The sequence below is a fragment of the Arabidopsis lyrata genome (genome assembly GCF_000004255.2).
Source record: "Arabidopsis lyrata subsp. lyrata unplaced genomic scaffold ARALYscaffold_2, whole genome shotgun sequence".
In the NCBI taxonomy this organism is placed as follows: domain Eukaryota; kingdom Viridiplantae; phylum Streptophyta; class Magnoliopsida; order Brassicales; family Brassicaceae; genus Arabidopsis; species Arabidopsis lyrata.
The window spans coordinates 14,704,630-14,718,742 of record NW_003302554.1 but is presented as its reverse complement, the minus strand read 5'-3'; the positions used below and the strand labels follow the sequence as shown (position 1 = coordinate 14,718,742).

The window sequence follows — 14,113 nt, the reverse complement described above, 5'->3', positions numbered from 1 at the left end:
ACAGCATTCTTGCATGGAGAGCTAAAGGAGACTGTGTTTGTCTCACAACCAGAAGGGTTTATAGAAGAAGAAAAGAAAGATAAAGTATACAAACTTAACAAAGCACTCTATGGGCTTAGACAAGCACCAAGAGCATGGAATAATAAACTAAACCAGATCCTTCAAGGCTTAGGCTTCGTAAAATGCTCTAAAGAACCCTCCTTATACAGGAAAAGGAAGGATGAATGTCTTCTAGTTGTGGCAGTGTATGTTGATGATCTGCTAGTTACAGGCTCTAACTCAGAACAAATTTATGAATTCAAGAAAGGAATGTCTGCAACATTTGAGATGAGTGATTTAGGCCTATTGACCTATTATCTTGGTATAGAGGTAGTTCAGCATGAAAAGGGCATTACTATGAAACAGGGAAGGTATGCAGAGAAAATACTAGAAGAAGTAAAAATGAGTGAATGTAATGCAGTTCACATACCAATGAATGCTGGCTTAAAGTTGTCAAAAGCAGAGGAAGAGAAGAGTGTGGATGAGAAAGAGTTTAGAAGAATCATTGGATGTCTCAGGTATTTACTTCATACAAGACCTGACCTCTCTTTCAGTGTTGGTGTGTTAAGTAGATATCTACAAGATCCAAAAGAATCCCATAAAATTGCCTTGAAACAAGTACTTAGGTACTTAAAGGGCACTCTGAACTATGGTCTCTCATTTACTCGGGGAACTCAACAAGGTCTGGTAGGTTATAGTGACAGTAGTCACAATGTAGATGAGGATGATGGTAAGAGTACAACAGGGCACATATTCTACCTTGGAGATTGCCCAATTACTTGGTGTACTAAGAAACAAGACACAGTGGCATTGTCGTCTTGTGAGGCTGAGTTTATGGCCGCTACTGAGGCTGCCAAACAAGCCATTTGGCTTCAAGATCTCTTGGAAGAAGTAATCGGAGAAAGGTGTGAGAAGGTAATGCTTCGAATTGACAATAAATCCGTAATTGCCTTGGCCAAGAACCCGGTATTCCATGGAAGAAGTAAGCACATACACAAGAGATATCACTTTATACGTGAATGTGTAGAAAATGAGTTAGTCGATGTGGAACATGTGCCGGGAGAAGAACAAAAGGCTGATATCTTAACCAAGGCTCTTGGACGGATCAAATACAAGGAAATGAGAGAGCTTGTAGGGATTCAAGACGTGACAGAAGGTGATTTCAAACTTAAGGGAGTGAATGTTGGTGTAAGTTTGAAAGAAGACTATGAAGATTAAAGGCTTGAGGCCCAAGACATTATGAAACAAGTCGGTTTCATAAGAAGATTCTAGAGATAATTGTAAGACCTAATCCTAATGTGTTTAAAGTCGGTTTAAGGTCTATATATATAGAGGTACCAAGGTGTGGTAACCCTATGAGTTTTAGAGAGTTTAGAGATTGTGTAAGCTTAGGGTTTTTGAGTTAGTTTTCCTTGAGCAATAAAGAAAAGTGTTCTTTAGATTACATAGTCTTGTTCTTACATCATAGTTTTTGATTCAATAGAGGTCGCGGGTCGTGATCTTGATGGTGCTACTTTACTCGGCTCGGTCTGAAAATATTTAGAGAAAGCTTATTGGACAGGTGACACTCAGCTGACTCTACTTTACTCTGCTAGGTATGCAAATATGCTGCTATATCCAAAGAAGAGTGGGAAGAACAAAGTAAGATATGGCCAACTTCTTTTCATCCCCCAACCTAGTAAGCTCCATGTCTTTTGTTAGATTTGGTTTCTTGGATCTTTTTTTGTAACCAAGGAGTCCGTCTACATTATCTTTCTTGTCTTTCTATTATCTAAGCTTTAGTCGTTCTAGAATAATCCTACTTCTTGATGATTTCTTTTAGTGCTCTTATCTGCATTGTGATGGCAATATATGTCTTTATTTATAGTGCAGCAGTCAATGATTTGTTTCTTTTTTGCATTTGGCAATGACAGCAATATAGATGGCATTGGTGGGTTTAGCGAGGAGGACACACAATCGATCTCCAAGTTCATGAGAGTTGTTATTGATATGGCAGTATCTGGTCCTAAACCAGTAAGTCTTTTCCATTGATCTACATAAAGTCGATATGAAGTTTTAGACAACAGACCAGGCTCTCCTAATCATCGGTTTTCATTTTTCACACACCAGTCACTTTTTTTAACGCCTCAATCATCATTTTTCTCTTGGCAGTAAGATTTACCATGATTCCATTACATAGAAAAGAATCTCAATTTACCACATTTCTAATGTACTTTTCAGCTTGTAAATGCTGCAGTGATAGTTGATCCTTCAGTTAGGCGAATAATAGCTACTGAAACTGATCATGCATGTAGACCAAAAGATTTCGACTTCTGTTACTGTGTATCAAGGACTCAGTACTCTCTAGTCAGAAACTTATGTTTTGGTGAAACAACATAATGAAAAGATCATTATAAAGGAAAACACAGAGTGCAATCACTAGGAATGAGCAAGAAACCGTCACTAACAATCCTCAAATGAAATAATCTATCTCTACCAATACAATAAAATCACAATTTTGGTAGGAAAGTTATGGAATTGCTTTTTCCCACCAGAACGGTAAAATCGTACAATTTTTTATTTTTCACCAATACAATAAAATAACGATTTTCAGGGAAAATTTGTGTTTTCCCGCCAAAACCGTAAAATAGGAGAATTGCATTTTTTCGCAAAACCTAAAATTGTGTTTTTCGCCAATCTAATAAAATCATGATTTTGGCGAGAAAACCTCGCCAAAACCAATCGGAGAATTGCGTTTTCCCGTCAAAACCATAAAATTGTGTTCTCGCCAATACAACAAAATCACGAATTTGGTGAAAGAATTGCGGAATTGCGTTTCCCATAAAAACCGTAAAATCGGAGAATTGCATTTTCTCGCCAAAACCGTAAAATCGAAAATTTGCGTATTCCAAAAGGTTATGGAATAGTCTTTCCTTCAAAACCGCAAATAATTTAATGAGAAATAATTAATTAAAATTTAAATATTTCATAAAGATTAAAACTTATAAATATAAAATATAATATTTTGAAAATTATTTAGTTGTAATTGTAATTAAAATCATAAAAATATTATTAAAATGAAGACATGTCAATAGACTCAGTTCTTGTAATTAGGATGCCCATTGTCCATATGGTCAAGCCCATATTGTCCGTAGATAAAACTGGTAATATGCCCAATTTGGCCAGGTCAACGAAAGCGTCGTTTCTGACGTGTTACTCTAATAAGAGCACTCAACCATTGAGTTACGAGAACATTTTAATGTTAAAACAAACAGAACGTGTATATATACTAAAAACTGGCAACATAAATTAGGTAAAAATATTTGCAACTAATTTAAAATAACAAAACTAAAAAAAAATTAATAACCAAACATATACAAATATTTAATATATTTACCTTAAACATATATTTCAAAATTTAAAATATTTAATTATATATATATATATAAAGATTTTAATTTAATTTTGGAAAATTATTCTTTCCTCATTTAAATTATAAATCACCAAAACGGATCCTAATTTAGTTAATTAGGATAAAGAAGTAGATACCAGATTTTTTTAGAATTTGTAGATGAAATTTTAAAATCTATCAATGTTCAAATAAATAGATTAGTTATCAACAATTAATTCTAAATGATTAATTTCTAAAGAAAATTATATGAAAGTATATTTAATCATAAATTATCTCATATTTAATCATTATTTTTAGTAGTAATATATGCATATATTAATCAACATTTATTTTTAGCCTATATATACATTTATTTATTCTTAACACTATTCTAAAATAAAGTTATAGTGTCAGATTTTTTTTCTTGCCACAATTAATATTAAATCTAAAGTTAAAGATCCAAGATGAGATCATTATTTGCTTTATATATAGATATACAAATCTAAACTAAGAATTATCATCGTTGGAAAAGAATGGAGGATGACAAGCATAATAATTCTAAGACAATAATTATATCAGAGGATATGGTTGAAGAGATCTTTCAACATCTTCCAATAAAATCACTCGCTAGATTCAAAGTCTTGTCAAAAAAATGGAGATCGATGATCGAATCAACCTATTTTTCCCACAAACGACTTGTCTGTACAGGATTATCAACCCCTAATATGAAATTTCTTTATGTTAGTCGACATTTTTCAGCAAATTTTGTTGAAGAAGATTCAAACTCAACAACTTTGTTTTTGGAAATTTTTTCTAGAGATGATCACAACAACGAAAAAAACTGTCCTTCCTCTTCTAGTTACTACAGTTTTCCTGATGATCCAGTCGACAAATCTCAAAACAAAACTATTCAAGTATTGGGGTCTTGTGATGGATTGGTCTTGATTCGGATCTACGACGATTTTAGGTACATTTACTTGATCAATCCGACGATTGGAGAACACATGACACTTTATCCCGAATTTACGCAATGGCCATTAACTTTTAGATTCGAATTTACCGCAATGGTCTATAGACCATGGAGACAAGTTGATCAAGGAGTCTTGGATTATCCACCAGATGGTACGTTAGCTTTCTTGTTATATTTTCTTGTTATATAGACTTGGATTTTAACAGTCACATAGTAATAAATATATTATATACTTATTTATCAACTATAATATTATCATTTTTCTCTAATATATATATGAAGGTGAATTAGAGAAGAGAATGCCGTTTCATGCTGGATTTGGCAAAGATATTGTTACAAAATCTTATAAGGTGGTTTTGATATATACAAGATTTGGAAAAGGTGATCGTTGTTTCAAGGCCAAGGTCCTATCCCTTGATAGTGGTGAGCAAAGAAGCGCAGGTTTATACATTTTTAATGACCATGACTTCATCAAAGAGCAAACATCAGTCTACGCAAACGGATCCCTCTTTTGGTTGATATTAAATAAGTATAAGAAAACACTTTCATTGCTACTAGCTATCGATCTTCACATCGAAGAATTTCGATGGATATTATTACCAACATGTTACACCAGATATGATTCTAGTATAGAAATGTGGAATCTGAATGACCGTTTGTGCGTATCGGATGTGCTAGAATGTTCAAATTTGATCGTTTGGAGTTTACAACAAGAATATCCTACCGTAAAATGGGAGAAAATATATGCTATTGATATTGGGTTTATAAGAACCAACCAGTTACATGAAAAGTTTTGGATGCTTGGTCTAGCGGCTGCCTATTTTCCAAGTATTAGGAATCATCGAGATCAAGTTTCTTTTTTCAGACAAAGAACGATTTCATATTCGCCAACAATGATTTCTCCTTCAAGTTTGATGTTTTGATCACTACAAAAAAAAAAAAAAAAATAGATTGTATCACTTCAATAGTATTACATAAACAAGTGATTTGAATTTAAATTGCTTATTAATAAGTGACAATTATAGTTGATTTTATTTTTGAATTATTTGACATCAATTCAATGAAAATGATATTTATATTAGTTTGCATCACTTCAAAAATATTGATACAAAATATGAATTCACATCAGTTATATATAATTGCTGTATATACTAATTTTATTCACATAGCTTACAACATCAATTAAAAGATGATACAAATTTATTCACAGCAGTTATTTAGTTGATGTATATACTAATTTTATACACATCACTTAAAAAGGATACAAAATTAACATTAATTAAATAAAAATATAAAATTGATATATCAGTAATAAAATACTGTAATTAACACAGATTTGTGAATAATAGCACGTAGGCTTTTTAGTTAGTTTCCTTTAAAACTCGTATGGCTCTTTTTGATTATTTTTACGACTTGTATATGTATTACTCTTTTAAATATTAACACTGTTTTTTAATTAATATTCCTAACCTTTTATTTTTTGTCTTCAATTTTGTCTTCAATTTTGTATTATCTATAAAAATAATAAATTAAAGATTCAACCCGTAGTGAAGCAGTGAGTTAATGATATTTTAAATTTTTATTAATGTTGATTCAAACATGTCCCGCCATATACCTCCGTCCTGTAATATATTTCGTTCTGTGTTATATTAATTTTTTTATTTGTTCAAATGTTCATAATATTATAAATTCTTTTATTGATTTTAGCTATATCAATTATAATATTTAAAACGTTTTAAAATTTAATATTTTTGGTAAAATTAAACAATTAAACTAAAGCCCGAATTAAATCGTATACAAAATTTTAAATTTGGATGCTTCTTAAGTAAAGCTTCTTGTTCATTCGGATTTGGATTCATTTTGATCTTATTAATAATATAATTCTGAATCATTGTCTAAACATTTTAGCCGATGTGGGACGTTGAACACATATATTTTTCATCAATTGGGTAATATATGTCTGTTTTAAAATTTTCAAATCACTATATATGCAGAAAAAAAAATTCTAAATTTTTTTCTCAAATCACTATATATGCATAAAATCTCTTATCATCTTTGAGATTTTTTTTAACTTTATATATTATATGATAATTCTAAACAGTTTGAAAAAATTAAACAAAGATGATAAGAGAATCATAATTTTAAATCTTAACCAAATCATCAAAATATATATATTGTTAAATATGGAATATTCTAAGAGTTCAGTTTCTTATAACCCGATCCAAAAAAAATATGGATTATCCGGTGTAAGATTTTGAAGTAAATTTTTATACAGGATCGGGTACCAAAAATCTCGGATAAATTTTTAACCCATCTGGTACAAAATATACTTCGAAAATACTAATATAGATTAAAAATCTTTTTTCTTTTAGTATAAAATCTTGGGTCATTTTGAAAACTACCCTGTTTTTGAGTTATGCTTTGAAAATTACCCTTTTTCTGTTTTTAATGAAAACTACAATCTTTTATATGTAAAATGACAATTTGTATTAATTTAAATTTAAAACTATATTTTAGTAAATCAAAACTAAACTCGAATTTAGAGAAAAAAATTAACTAAATTTGAAATAATATTAATTATATATAAATATATATAAATATAAATATAAATATAAATATAAATATATATATATATATATATGTACACTTTTAACACAAAGCTGCTTTATTAGTTTTATATATAAAAAAATTCAACAAGATAATATCTAAAAATATTATAAAGTCTATCCCTTAATATATATGTTATATTATATAAAATAAAATAATTTTCAACATTCCGAGCACATTTTTTCATCAGCTCAACATATCACCAAACTTTGCTCTTATTCAATAATTCTCTTTGAATTTTTTTGCAAAGTAAACGATATTATGTGTTTTTAATAATAACTAGAATTTAACCCGCGGTATACCGCGGGGCTATATTTTTTTAAAAAATGTAATGTTATTCTTTAAAAGACTAACTGAAGATATATCATATTAATTTGTATTTTAAAATGTAGATATCTATTTATCAATTTTTGAAGTATAAATACGAAAACATACATTTTTTTTTAAGTAACGATGTATGGTGGATTTTAAAATTTTGAATATTTTACTCTGCAGTATACCGTGGGTCGGGTTTTTTATAACTGAAAATTTTAAATTTAAGTTGGATTTGTTTTGTTAATATTGTTTCTTTTGTTTTGTGTTTAAGATTGTATAATTGTATTTTGATTGTTAATTTTAGGATTTCATCCGTGATATACCGTTATTTATTAATATCGATCCAAACCCGTCATCCCATATAAACCCGTCTATATTATCTCGTTAGCTAAATTATTAGTATTATAAAATCCAAGAAAATAAATTATTATTGTTATAAAATCTAATAATTTTAGGATCTCACCCGTGGTATACCGTTATTTGAACGATTTTAAATTTATACTACTAATATATATTTTAAATTTATCATATAAAGTATATGATTTCAAGTTTTTTGTGTTTTTTTTATTTAAATAAAACAACGGCTTAAATGATGATAGATATAGTTCTTTTCCTGTATGTGTATTTGATTTTTCTATGTGAATATTTTGATTATTATAAAATAGTATTTTTATTGCTATGCAAAATGTTAATATAAATATTTGCTATAAATTTTTTTGAAGATATATAGAAAGATTGTGTAAATATTTTTAGAAACAAATTAGGCAAGATATTGTTTGGTTAATATCTTTTATTTAACTATTGTAAAATTAATAATAAATGCCAATAACATTCTTTGTAAATACTGCCCAACCCTAGGATTTATTTGCTAAAAGTCATCCAAAAATGTATATATAGATGAATCATCAAAATCTGCACCATAACAATAACACATGACTTAACAAAAATCATAACTTAACATCGGTAGAATGTTGTTATTCATTATTGTTTTAAAAGAATATTTAAGATACTAATTTTTTGAAATTTTTAGTTATATTAAGACTTTGTAAAAATTAAATATTTAATTATTACAAATAAATTAATTTGATATTTTAAATATAGATATTATTAATCGTTATTAAGTTTGGTTTTAAATATTTAAAAATAAAAATGAAGAAAAAGGTATTTTTCAAAAGTGTAAACAAAAAGAAGGTATTTTTCCAAATTTACTCTAAAATCTTTTGTTAATTTTTTTTTCCAAAATCGGCAGAAAAAAAAGAGAGGGGTAAGCAACTTTTGGTGAATCAGTTATGTTCAACACAGTCATATCAGTCACTTATTTTAAAACCTTCGAAGACAAACCTTATCGTCAGTTATGGAAAATATTTAATATTATTAATCTGTTACTAATTTGGAAATGAATTAAATTTTAAACCTTTTCGTCAGTTATTGGTAAATTATTGAAATATTAAAATATTTTATAAACTGACACAAATATTATCATTACGGGAAAAATATCACTTAAATAAACTGATGTAATAAATTAACATCATTTTTTTAACCGAAACAAATACTAACATCGCTTAAATAAATTGACGTAAAACTTAACATCGTTTTTTGCAATTGATACATAATAACTTCGTTACAATAATCGATGTAAATAGTTTAGATATTAACATTTGTTAATAATAAACCGATGCAAATTATTTGCATCACCATTTCAGAGTCACTTATTTAAATGATTATATCATTTATAGTTAATGCAAATATAGATATGATATAATGGGTTATTTACGGACCAGACCCGTTGACTAGGTTTTTGTCTCACTTTTTGACAAAGTGAAGGAGAACTTTCAATTTTTGATAATTATGTCATACTCGGACAAAATTGCCCTCCCAGTGAAACCAGTGTACAGTTACATAGTGGACGAATTAGTTAGGTGGTTTGGTTACGTACATAGTATCTCGTTGGCTATAATATACACGTTATGTACAGTACACTCTCGTTAGCTACAATGTACAAAATAATATTTAAACATTTAAAAACAGAAGAATATAAATAAGTTAAGATTATTATCATTTTTCACCTTCTTTTGTTTTCCCATTTTTTGTCTCTTTTCAATTTTATAAATATTTATTATTTTGTACTTTTATTTAAAATTTATTTTTTTCTATTTTTAAGACCTATTTTTTAAAAAAAAACTTTGAATAATAATTTATTTCTTAACTTTAAACGTGTTGTTGAAAACAATTTGAGACTAACAATATCATGTAGGGCTGAAATAAATGATCCGGGATCCAAAAAACAGGATATCCGGTTGGACGGATCCGGATAGTCAAATTTCGAATTTGGTGGATCCGGATCCGGAGATTTAAAAAACTTTATACCGGATATCCTGATCCGGCAATAATATATAATAATATTACATAATATACACTAGATTTGGGCTTAAGACTCTCGGGCTGGATTTGAATTTGAATGTTAAATGTCTTATCAGTCCAAGCCCAATAAAAAAGACTTAAGAAAAACAAAATAAAAAAACCATAATCTAATTTTTTCTTATCTCGTGTCTTTTTCTCTTTAACAGATCTCACACTCCTCCTCATAACTTCATGTTTTTCTTCCAAATATATTCCGATCTCACCTTCTTGCCGGATTTTCACCAAGTCTGATTGCTTCTTCTTCTTTTTTGAGTCCGACAAGATCCGTCGAGAAGCCTCACCGGTAGATTCTTTATGGAAAAGACTTTTCCGGCGATTTTTCGACAAGATATGGACAAATCTGTGCAAAATCCGGTGTAATGGAAGATTATAAAAAAAGGAACGGATCCGGATATCCGGTTTTTTGCATGGGTACCAGCATTCTGGATATCCGGTAGCCACGGATCCGGATCCGGATAGTATTTCTATAGATCCGGCGGATCCGGATCCGGATAGTCTCAAAAATACCGGATATGTCATAGGGCTAATATCATGTACTTATGTGTCATACACGGTAGTAATTTGTGTGCATATATGTACATAAACATCTAAATAATTTATTTTATCTCATATAAAACAATTTATTTTAAAAACCACTCACTTGATGATTTCACTCAGACGTTTGTCTTAACTCATATAAAACAATTTATTTTAAAAACCACTCACTTGATGATTTCACTCAGACTCAAGAAGAAAGAAAGTCTAAAAACTTCTCTCTTTCTCTTACACAAACATATATTTTTCTTGTTTACCACTAAACAAATCTTTCATAAAAAAAATGGCCATGACTAAACGTTACGAAAAAAAAAAAACGTTACGGTCACCTCCAAAGTCTATTGTTCGTGTTTTATCTTGTCAACTTCCCCTTCATTGTTGGAAATTTAAGTGTAAATTCAACGAACCATCACAACTTTTATACGAACGGTTATTTTATTAAACGTACGGTTGCAAACGTACGTCACACCTTTTGAACCATATATATAACTTTGTTTCTCTTGTGTCAAAGAGAGGAAGAAAGAGAAGAAAAGAGAGATTCACGAGACTAAAGATTGTCTTAATCTTTAGTGCAAAACACAAAAACAAAACACAAAAGCTCTATTTGTTTCTCTTGTGTCTTAGCATAGAACAAGAAAGAACTTTGATTGTCTTATCCTAGAAGGGATTTCGTGTAACCCAAGGCTTGAGAAGGATCGAAATACTCTTTAAGGAAAGTGCTCACGTGCGCGATTCAATCTCTATCCAAGTTCACGTTTGTTACGTCCCGGAGATACAACGTCGATTCACAACATTCATAACCATATCACAGACGCCATGTCCGTACCCTTGTTACCCTCCACCAATAGCTGGTACTGGCTCCACTCAACCGGCCGGTTATTATCCTGAACCGACCGGTTACTATCTTCCCCCATCGCCGAGTAATGTACCAAATTACCCTTCTCCACCTTATTACGGAAGTAATCCCGGCGGGGGATATAACGGTCCTCCACCGCCGGACCCTATCTTGCCTTATTTCCCGTTCTACTACAGAAAACCTCCTCATCAGACGGATCAGTCATCATCTTCCGTGAAATCAACGGTCAAGATCGTAACGGTGGCAAATTAATCTTTTTGCGGTACTTATGTTTTTTTCTTGGTAACGTTTTGTTTATGGTATAATTTTAACTTTCTATAGTTGAAACTTTGATGTTAATATAACTATAACTTTGGCACGGTGAGGATCCGATCCCAGCATCTCGTCTCATAAGAATGATTGACAAACAAGCACGAACAAGTTTTCCTCAATCAGGGCAAGCGGTGATAGGAGATACGACAAAGGACTTCAACTTTGGTTTGAATCGAGAAGTTAATTTTTAAGTTTATGCATATGTTTTCAGCTTCAAATTTTTAAAAACTGTTGCACTTGTTGTACAAACATTTATTTTTCTTTTGAATATAAGTTAACATTACATTCAAAAAAAAAAATATATATATATATATATATATAACTATAAGAGTATATGCTTCACTTTGTGTAATTTGTGGCTATGCACTTTCCCAAAAAGAGGAATTAATTGAAACATTTGTTCAGTTTTTTTAAAAAATAAAAAATCTCTTCTTATATTTGTTAATCTTTCAATAGGAATTACGATTAGCCACAAAATAGTTGAGTAAATTCTAGTTTAAGTGTATAGACAGTCTTTAGTGCAAGCAAAGTTAGATTAGTTCATCAAATTTACAAGTCTTGGTTGAGTGAATTAACACAAAAGTTGAATAACTCTGCAGTTTCATTAAAAAGCTCTCACAGCTTGAGAAAAAGAGTATAGAAACGTTATAAAAGTTATATTTACGAACAATATTATTTAGCATAAAATAAAGATTAACGACATAGAAATGAAAACTAACAATCCCATAAGACCAATAGTACTATACTTGAGAGACAACATTATTATTTAGCATAAATAAAGATTAACGACAATAGAAATGAAAACTAACAATCCCAATACGACAAGTACTAATTGAGAGACGACATTATTATTTTAGCATAAATAAAGATTAACGACAGTAGAAATGAAGACTAATTAACAATCCCAATAAGACTAGAGAGACTGAACAACCAATGGACCAATTCTTGTTCTTCACATATCACATAAGCCAAGTACTGTCCACATGATCCAAGAAGGTTCGAGCTTCAAGAATATGTTCTCCAGCCACTGCTTCAATCGTAGATCTTCTGAGAAATTTTTTTGTATCGTAATACAAGACTGAGAATGATGCCCCAGGCATAAGGCCGTCCATACCAGAGCATTGTGCGAAAACAAGTTCTCCTGTTCCAATGGTACCTTTGAAATAAAATACATCATCTCCAACTTTTTGTTGCCAACCATGAATCTTGATGATTTTTCTCTCAAAGTCTCCTGAAATTTCATCTATAACCAATATAGGGAAAACGTTAGTCCCATCCCGATCAATCTCAGCAGCAGGGAAAAAAGCAAAGTCATCTACTAGGGCAATGTCTTTCTCGTAAATCACGAATTTCCAACGTGGAAAACTGAAATCAGCATCACGTTGAACCTCTTCAGACGGTTCCCAAACGGTAAACTCTTCAGACGTCACGTTGAACCTCACTACCAAATTGTTGCCAGTACTAGACCAAGCTCCATAGTACAAGAAACCTCCTTTAAATAGTGCTTCAGTAACTGGTGAATGATCATCATTACATATGATCCGTCTCCAATAAGAAGGTTCTGCACCCAATTCCACCGTCAAGACATGACAATCGTTAATTGGTATAGAGGACAGGTTCCTCGTCTTAATACACAACACCTTGAATACATTCGTATCTTCATCGTATCCAAAAAAACATTTTATGGAAGATTCGCGCCACTCTTCATCTTCAAGTGCTGGGATCTCCGGTAAAATACGATAATTTTTGGTACCGGGATTGCAAATCGCAACCTTAGTATCTAAATGAAGACATGTCAAACCTCGTATAGGTTGAGAAATATTAGAACCGACTTTCTCAAAAGGAATACGTAACTGTTGTTGACCAGAGGACAAAGATGGTTTCTTCTCTTGATAAACAGAGTGAAACAACACCTCATATTCGCCTGAGCCAGGGTTACGTCTTTGCTCTTCATAAACATCGTGAAACCACGACATCTTAGGTTCGTGTGGGAGGGATGTCATTCGTTCCACCATTAGCATCACTCGAGGTCTTGTCATTGATCGGAGCAAGTACTCACGTCTGAATTCTTCCCCACGGATAATAGATGCCCATTTCTTTGAGACTTGGATGAGTTTCACCAAGGATTTCAGAGGCAACCGTAAAAGAATCTTCTTTTCTAGATCTTCAGGAGGGGTTTGGGAATTTGAATTCACCATTTTTGTTTTCTTCTCTAATGATATTATTATGTGTTTGAGATATAGGACTAACAAACACACACAAGAGATATTTATAGAGAGATCTGAGAGTTTGTGACTAATGTTGTGAGTGGGTGATTACTTGTTGAGTCGTAAAACGCGTACATCTTTCATGTATATTTCATGCTTTACATCGAAAATCAAAAACAAGAATTGTTACTTCTACACGTTAAAATCTTACTAAAACTATCGACCAATTAACATAGAGATTATTGGATACCATGCATGAAAGCGACAGATTCTCTTTCATCGTACCCGTTTTTATAGTTAAATTCTTCGAATACAATTGAATCACACGTACGTCAATATATAGATTACAAGTTAACCATTTTTTTAAGGATTTCATCAGAGGCAACCGTGACAGAATTTTCAATGTATATCTTCATGAAGTGTTTCGAAACATTTTTTTCGAAATTATATATCTCCATTTTCGTTCTTCTCTAATGTATATT

The 14,113-nt window shown here is 30.9% G+C and overlaps 2 protein-coding genes and 1 long non-coding RNA gene across 3 annotated transcripts; 2 read left to right on the top strand and 1 right to left on the bottom strand.

Moving 5' to 3' along the window:
• Positions 1–1,530: 1,530 nt before the first annotated feature.
• LOC9324872 lies at positions 1,531–2,585 on the top strand. The gene is made up of 3 exons (XR_002328908.1): positions 1,531–1,717; positions 1,953–2,052; positions 2,260–2,585. It is a non-coding gene; the product is annotated as an uncharacterized LOC9324872 (long non-coding RNA).
• A 1,346-nt stretch (positions 2,586–3,931) lies between these two features.
• Positions 3,932–5,310, top strand: LOC9323405 (putative F-box protein At1g71320). Its single transcript, XM_002888762.2, has 2 exons — positions 3,932–4,531; positions 4,671–5,310. Exons 1-2 carry the CDS (start codon positions 3,943–3,945, stop codon positions 5,300–5,302), a joined length of 1,221 nt encoding a protein of 406 aa, XP_002888808.1. The 5' UTR covers positions 3,932–3,942; the 3' UTR covers positions 5,303–5,310.
• Positions 5,311–12,383: 7,073 nt separating this feature from the next.
• On the bottom strand, positions 12,384–13,622 carry LOC9324871 (putative F-box protein At1g70970). Its single transcript, XM_002887294.2, has one exon. The coding sequence runs from the start codon at positions 13,620–13,622 to the stop codon at positions 12,384–12,386; it is 1,239 nt and encodes a 412-aa protein (XP_002887340.1).
• Between the last annotated feature and the right edge of the window lie 491 nt (positions 13,623–14,113).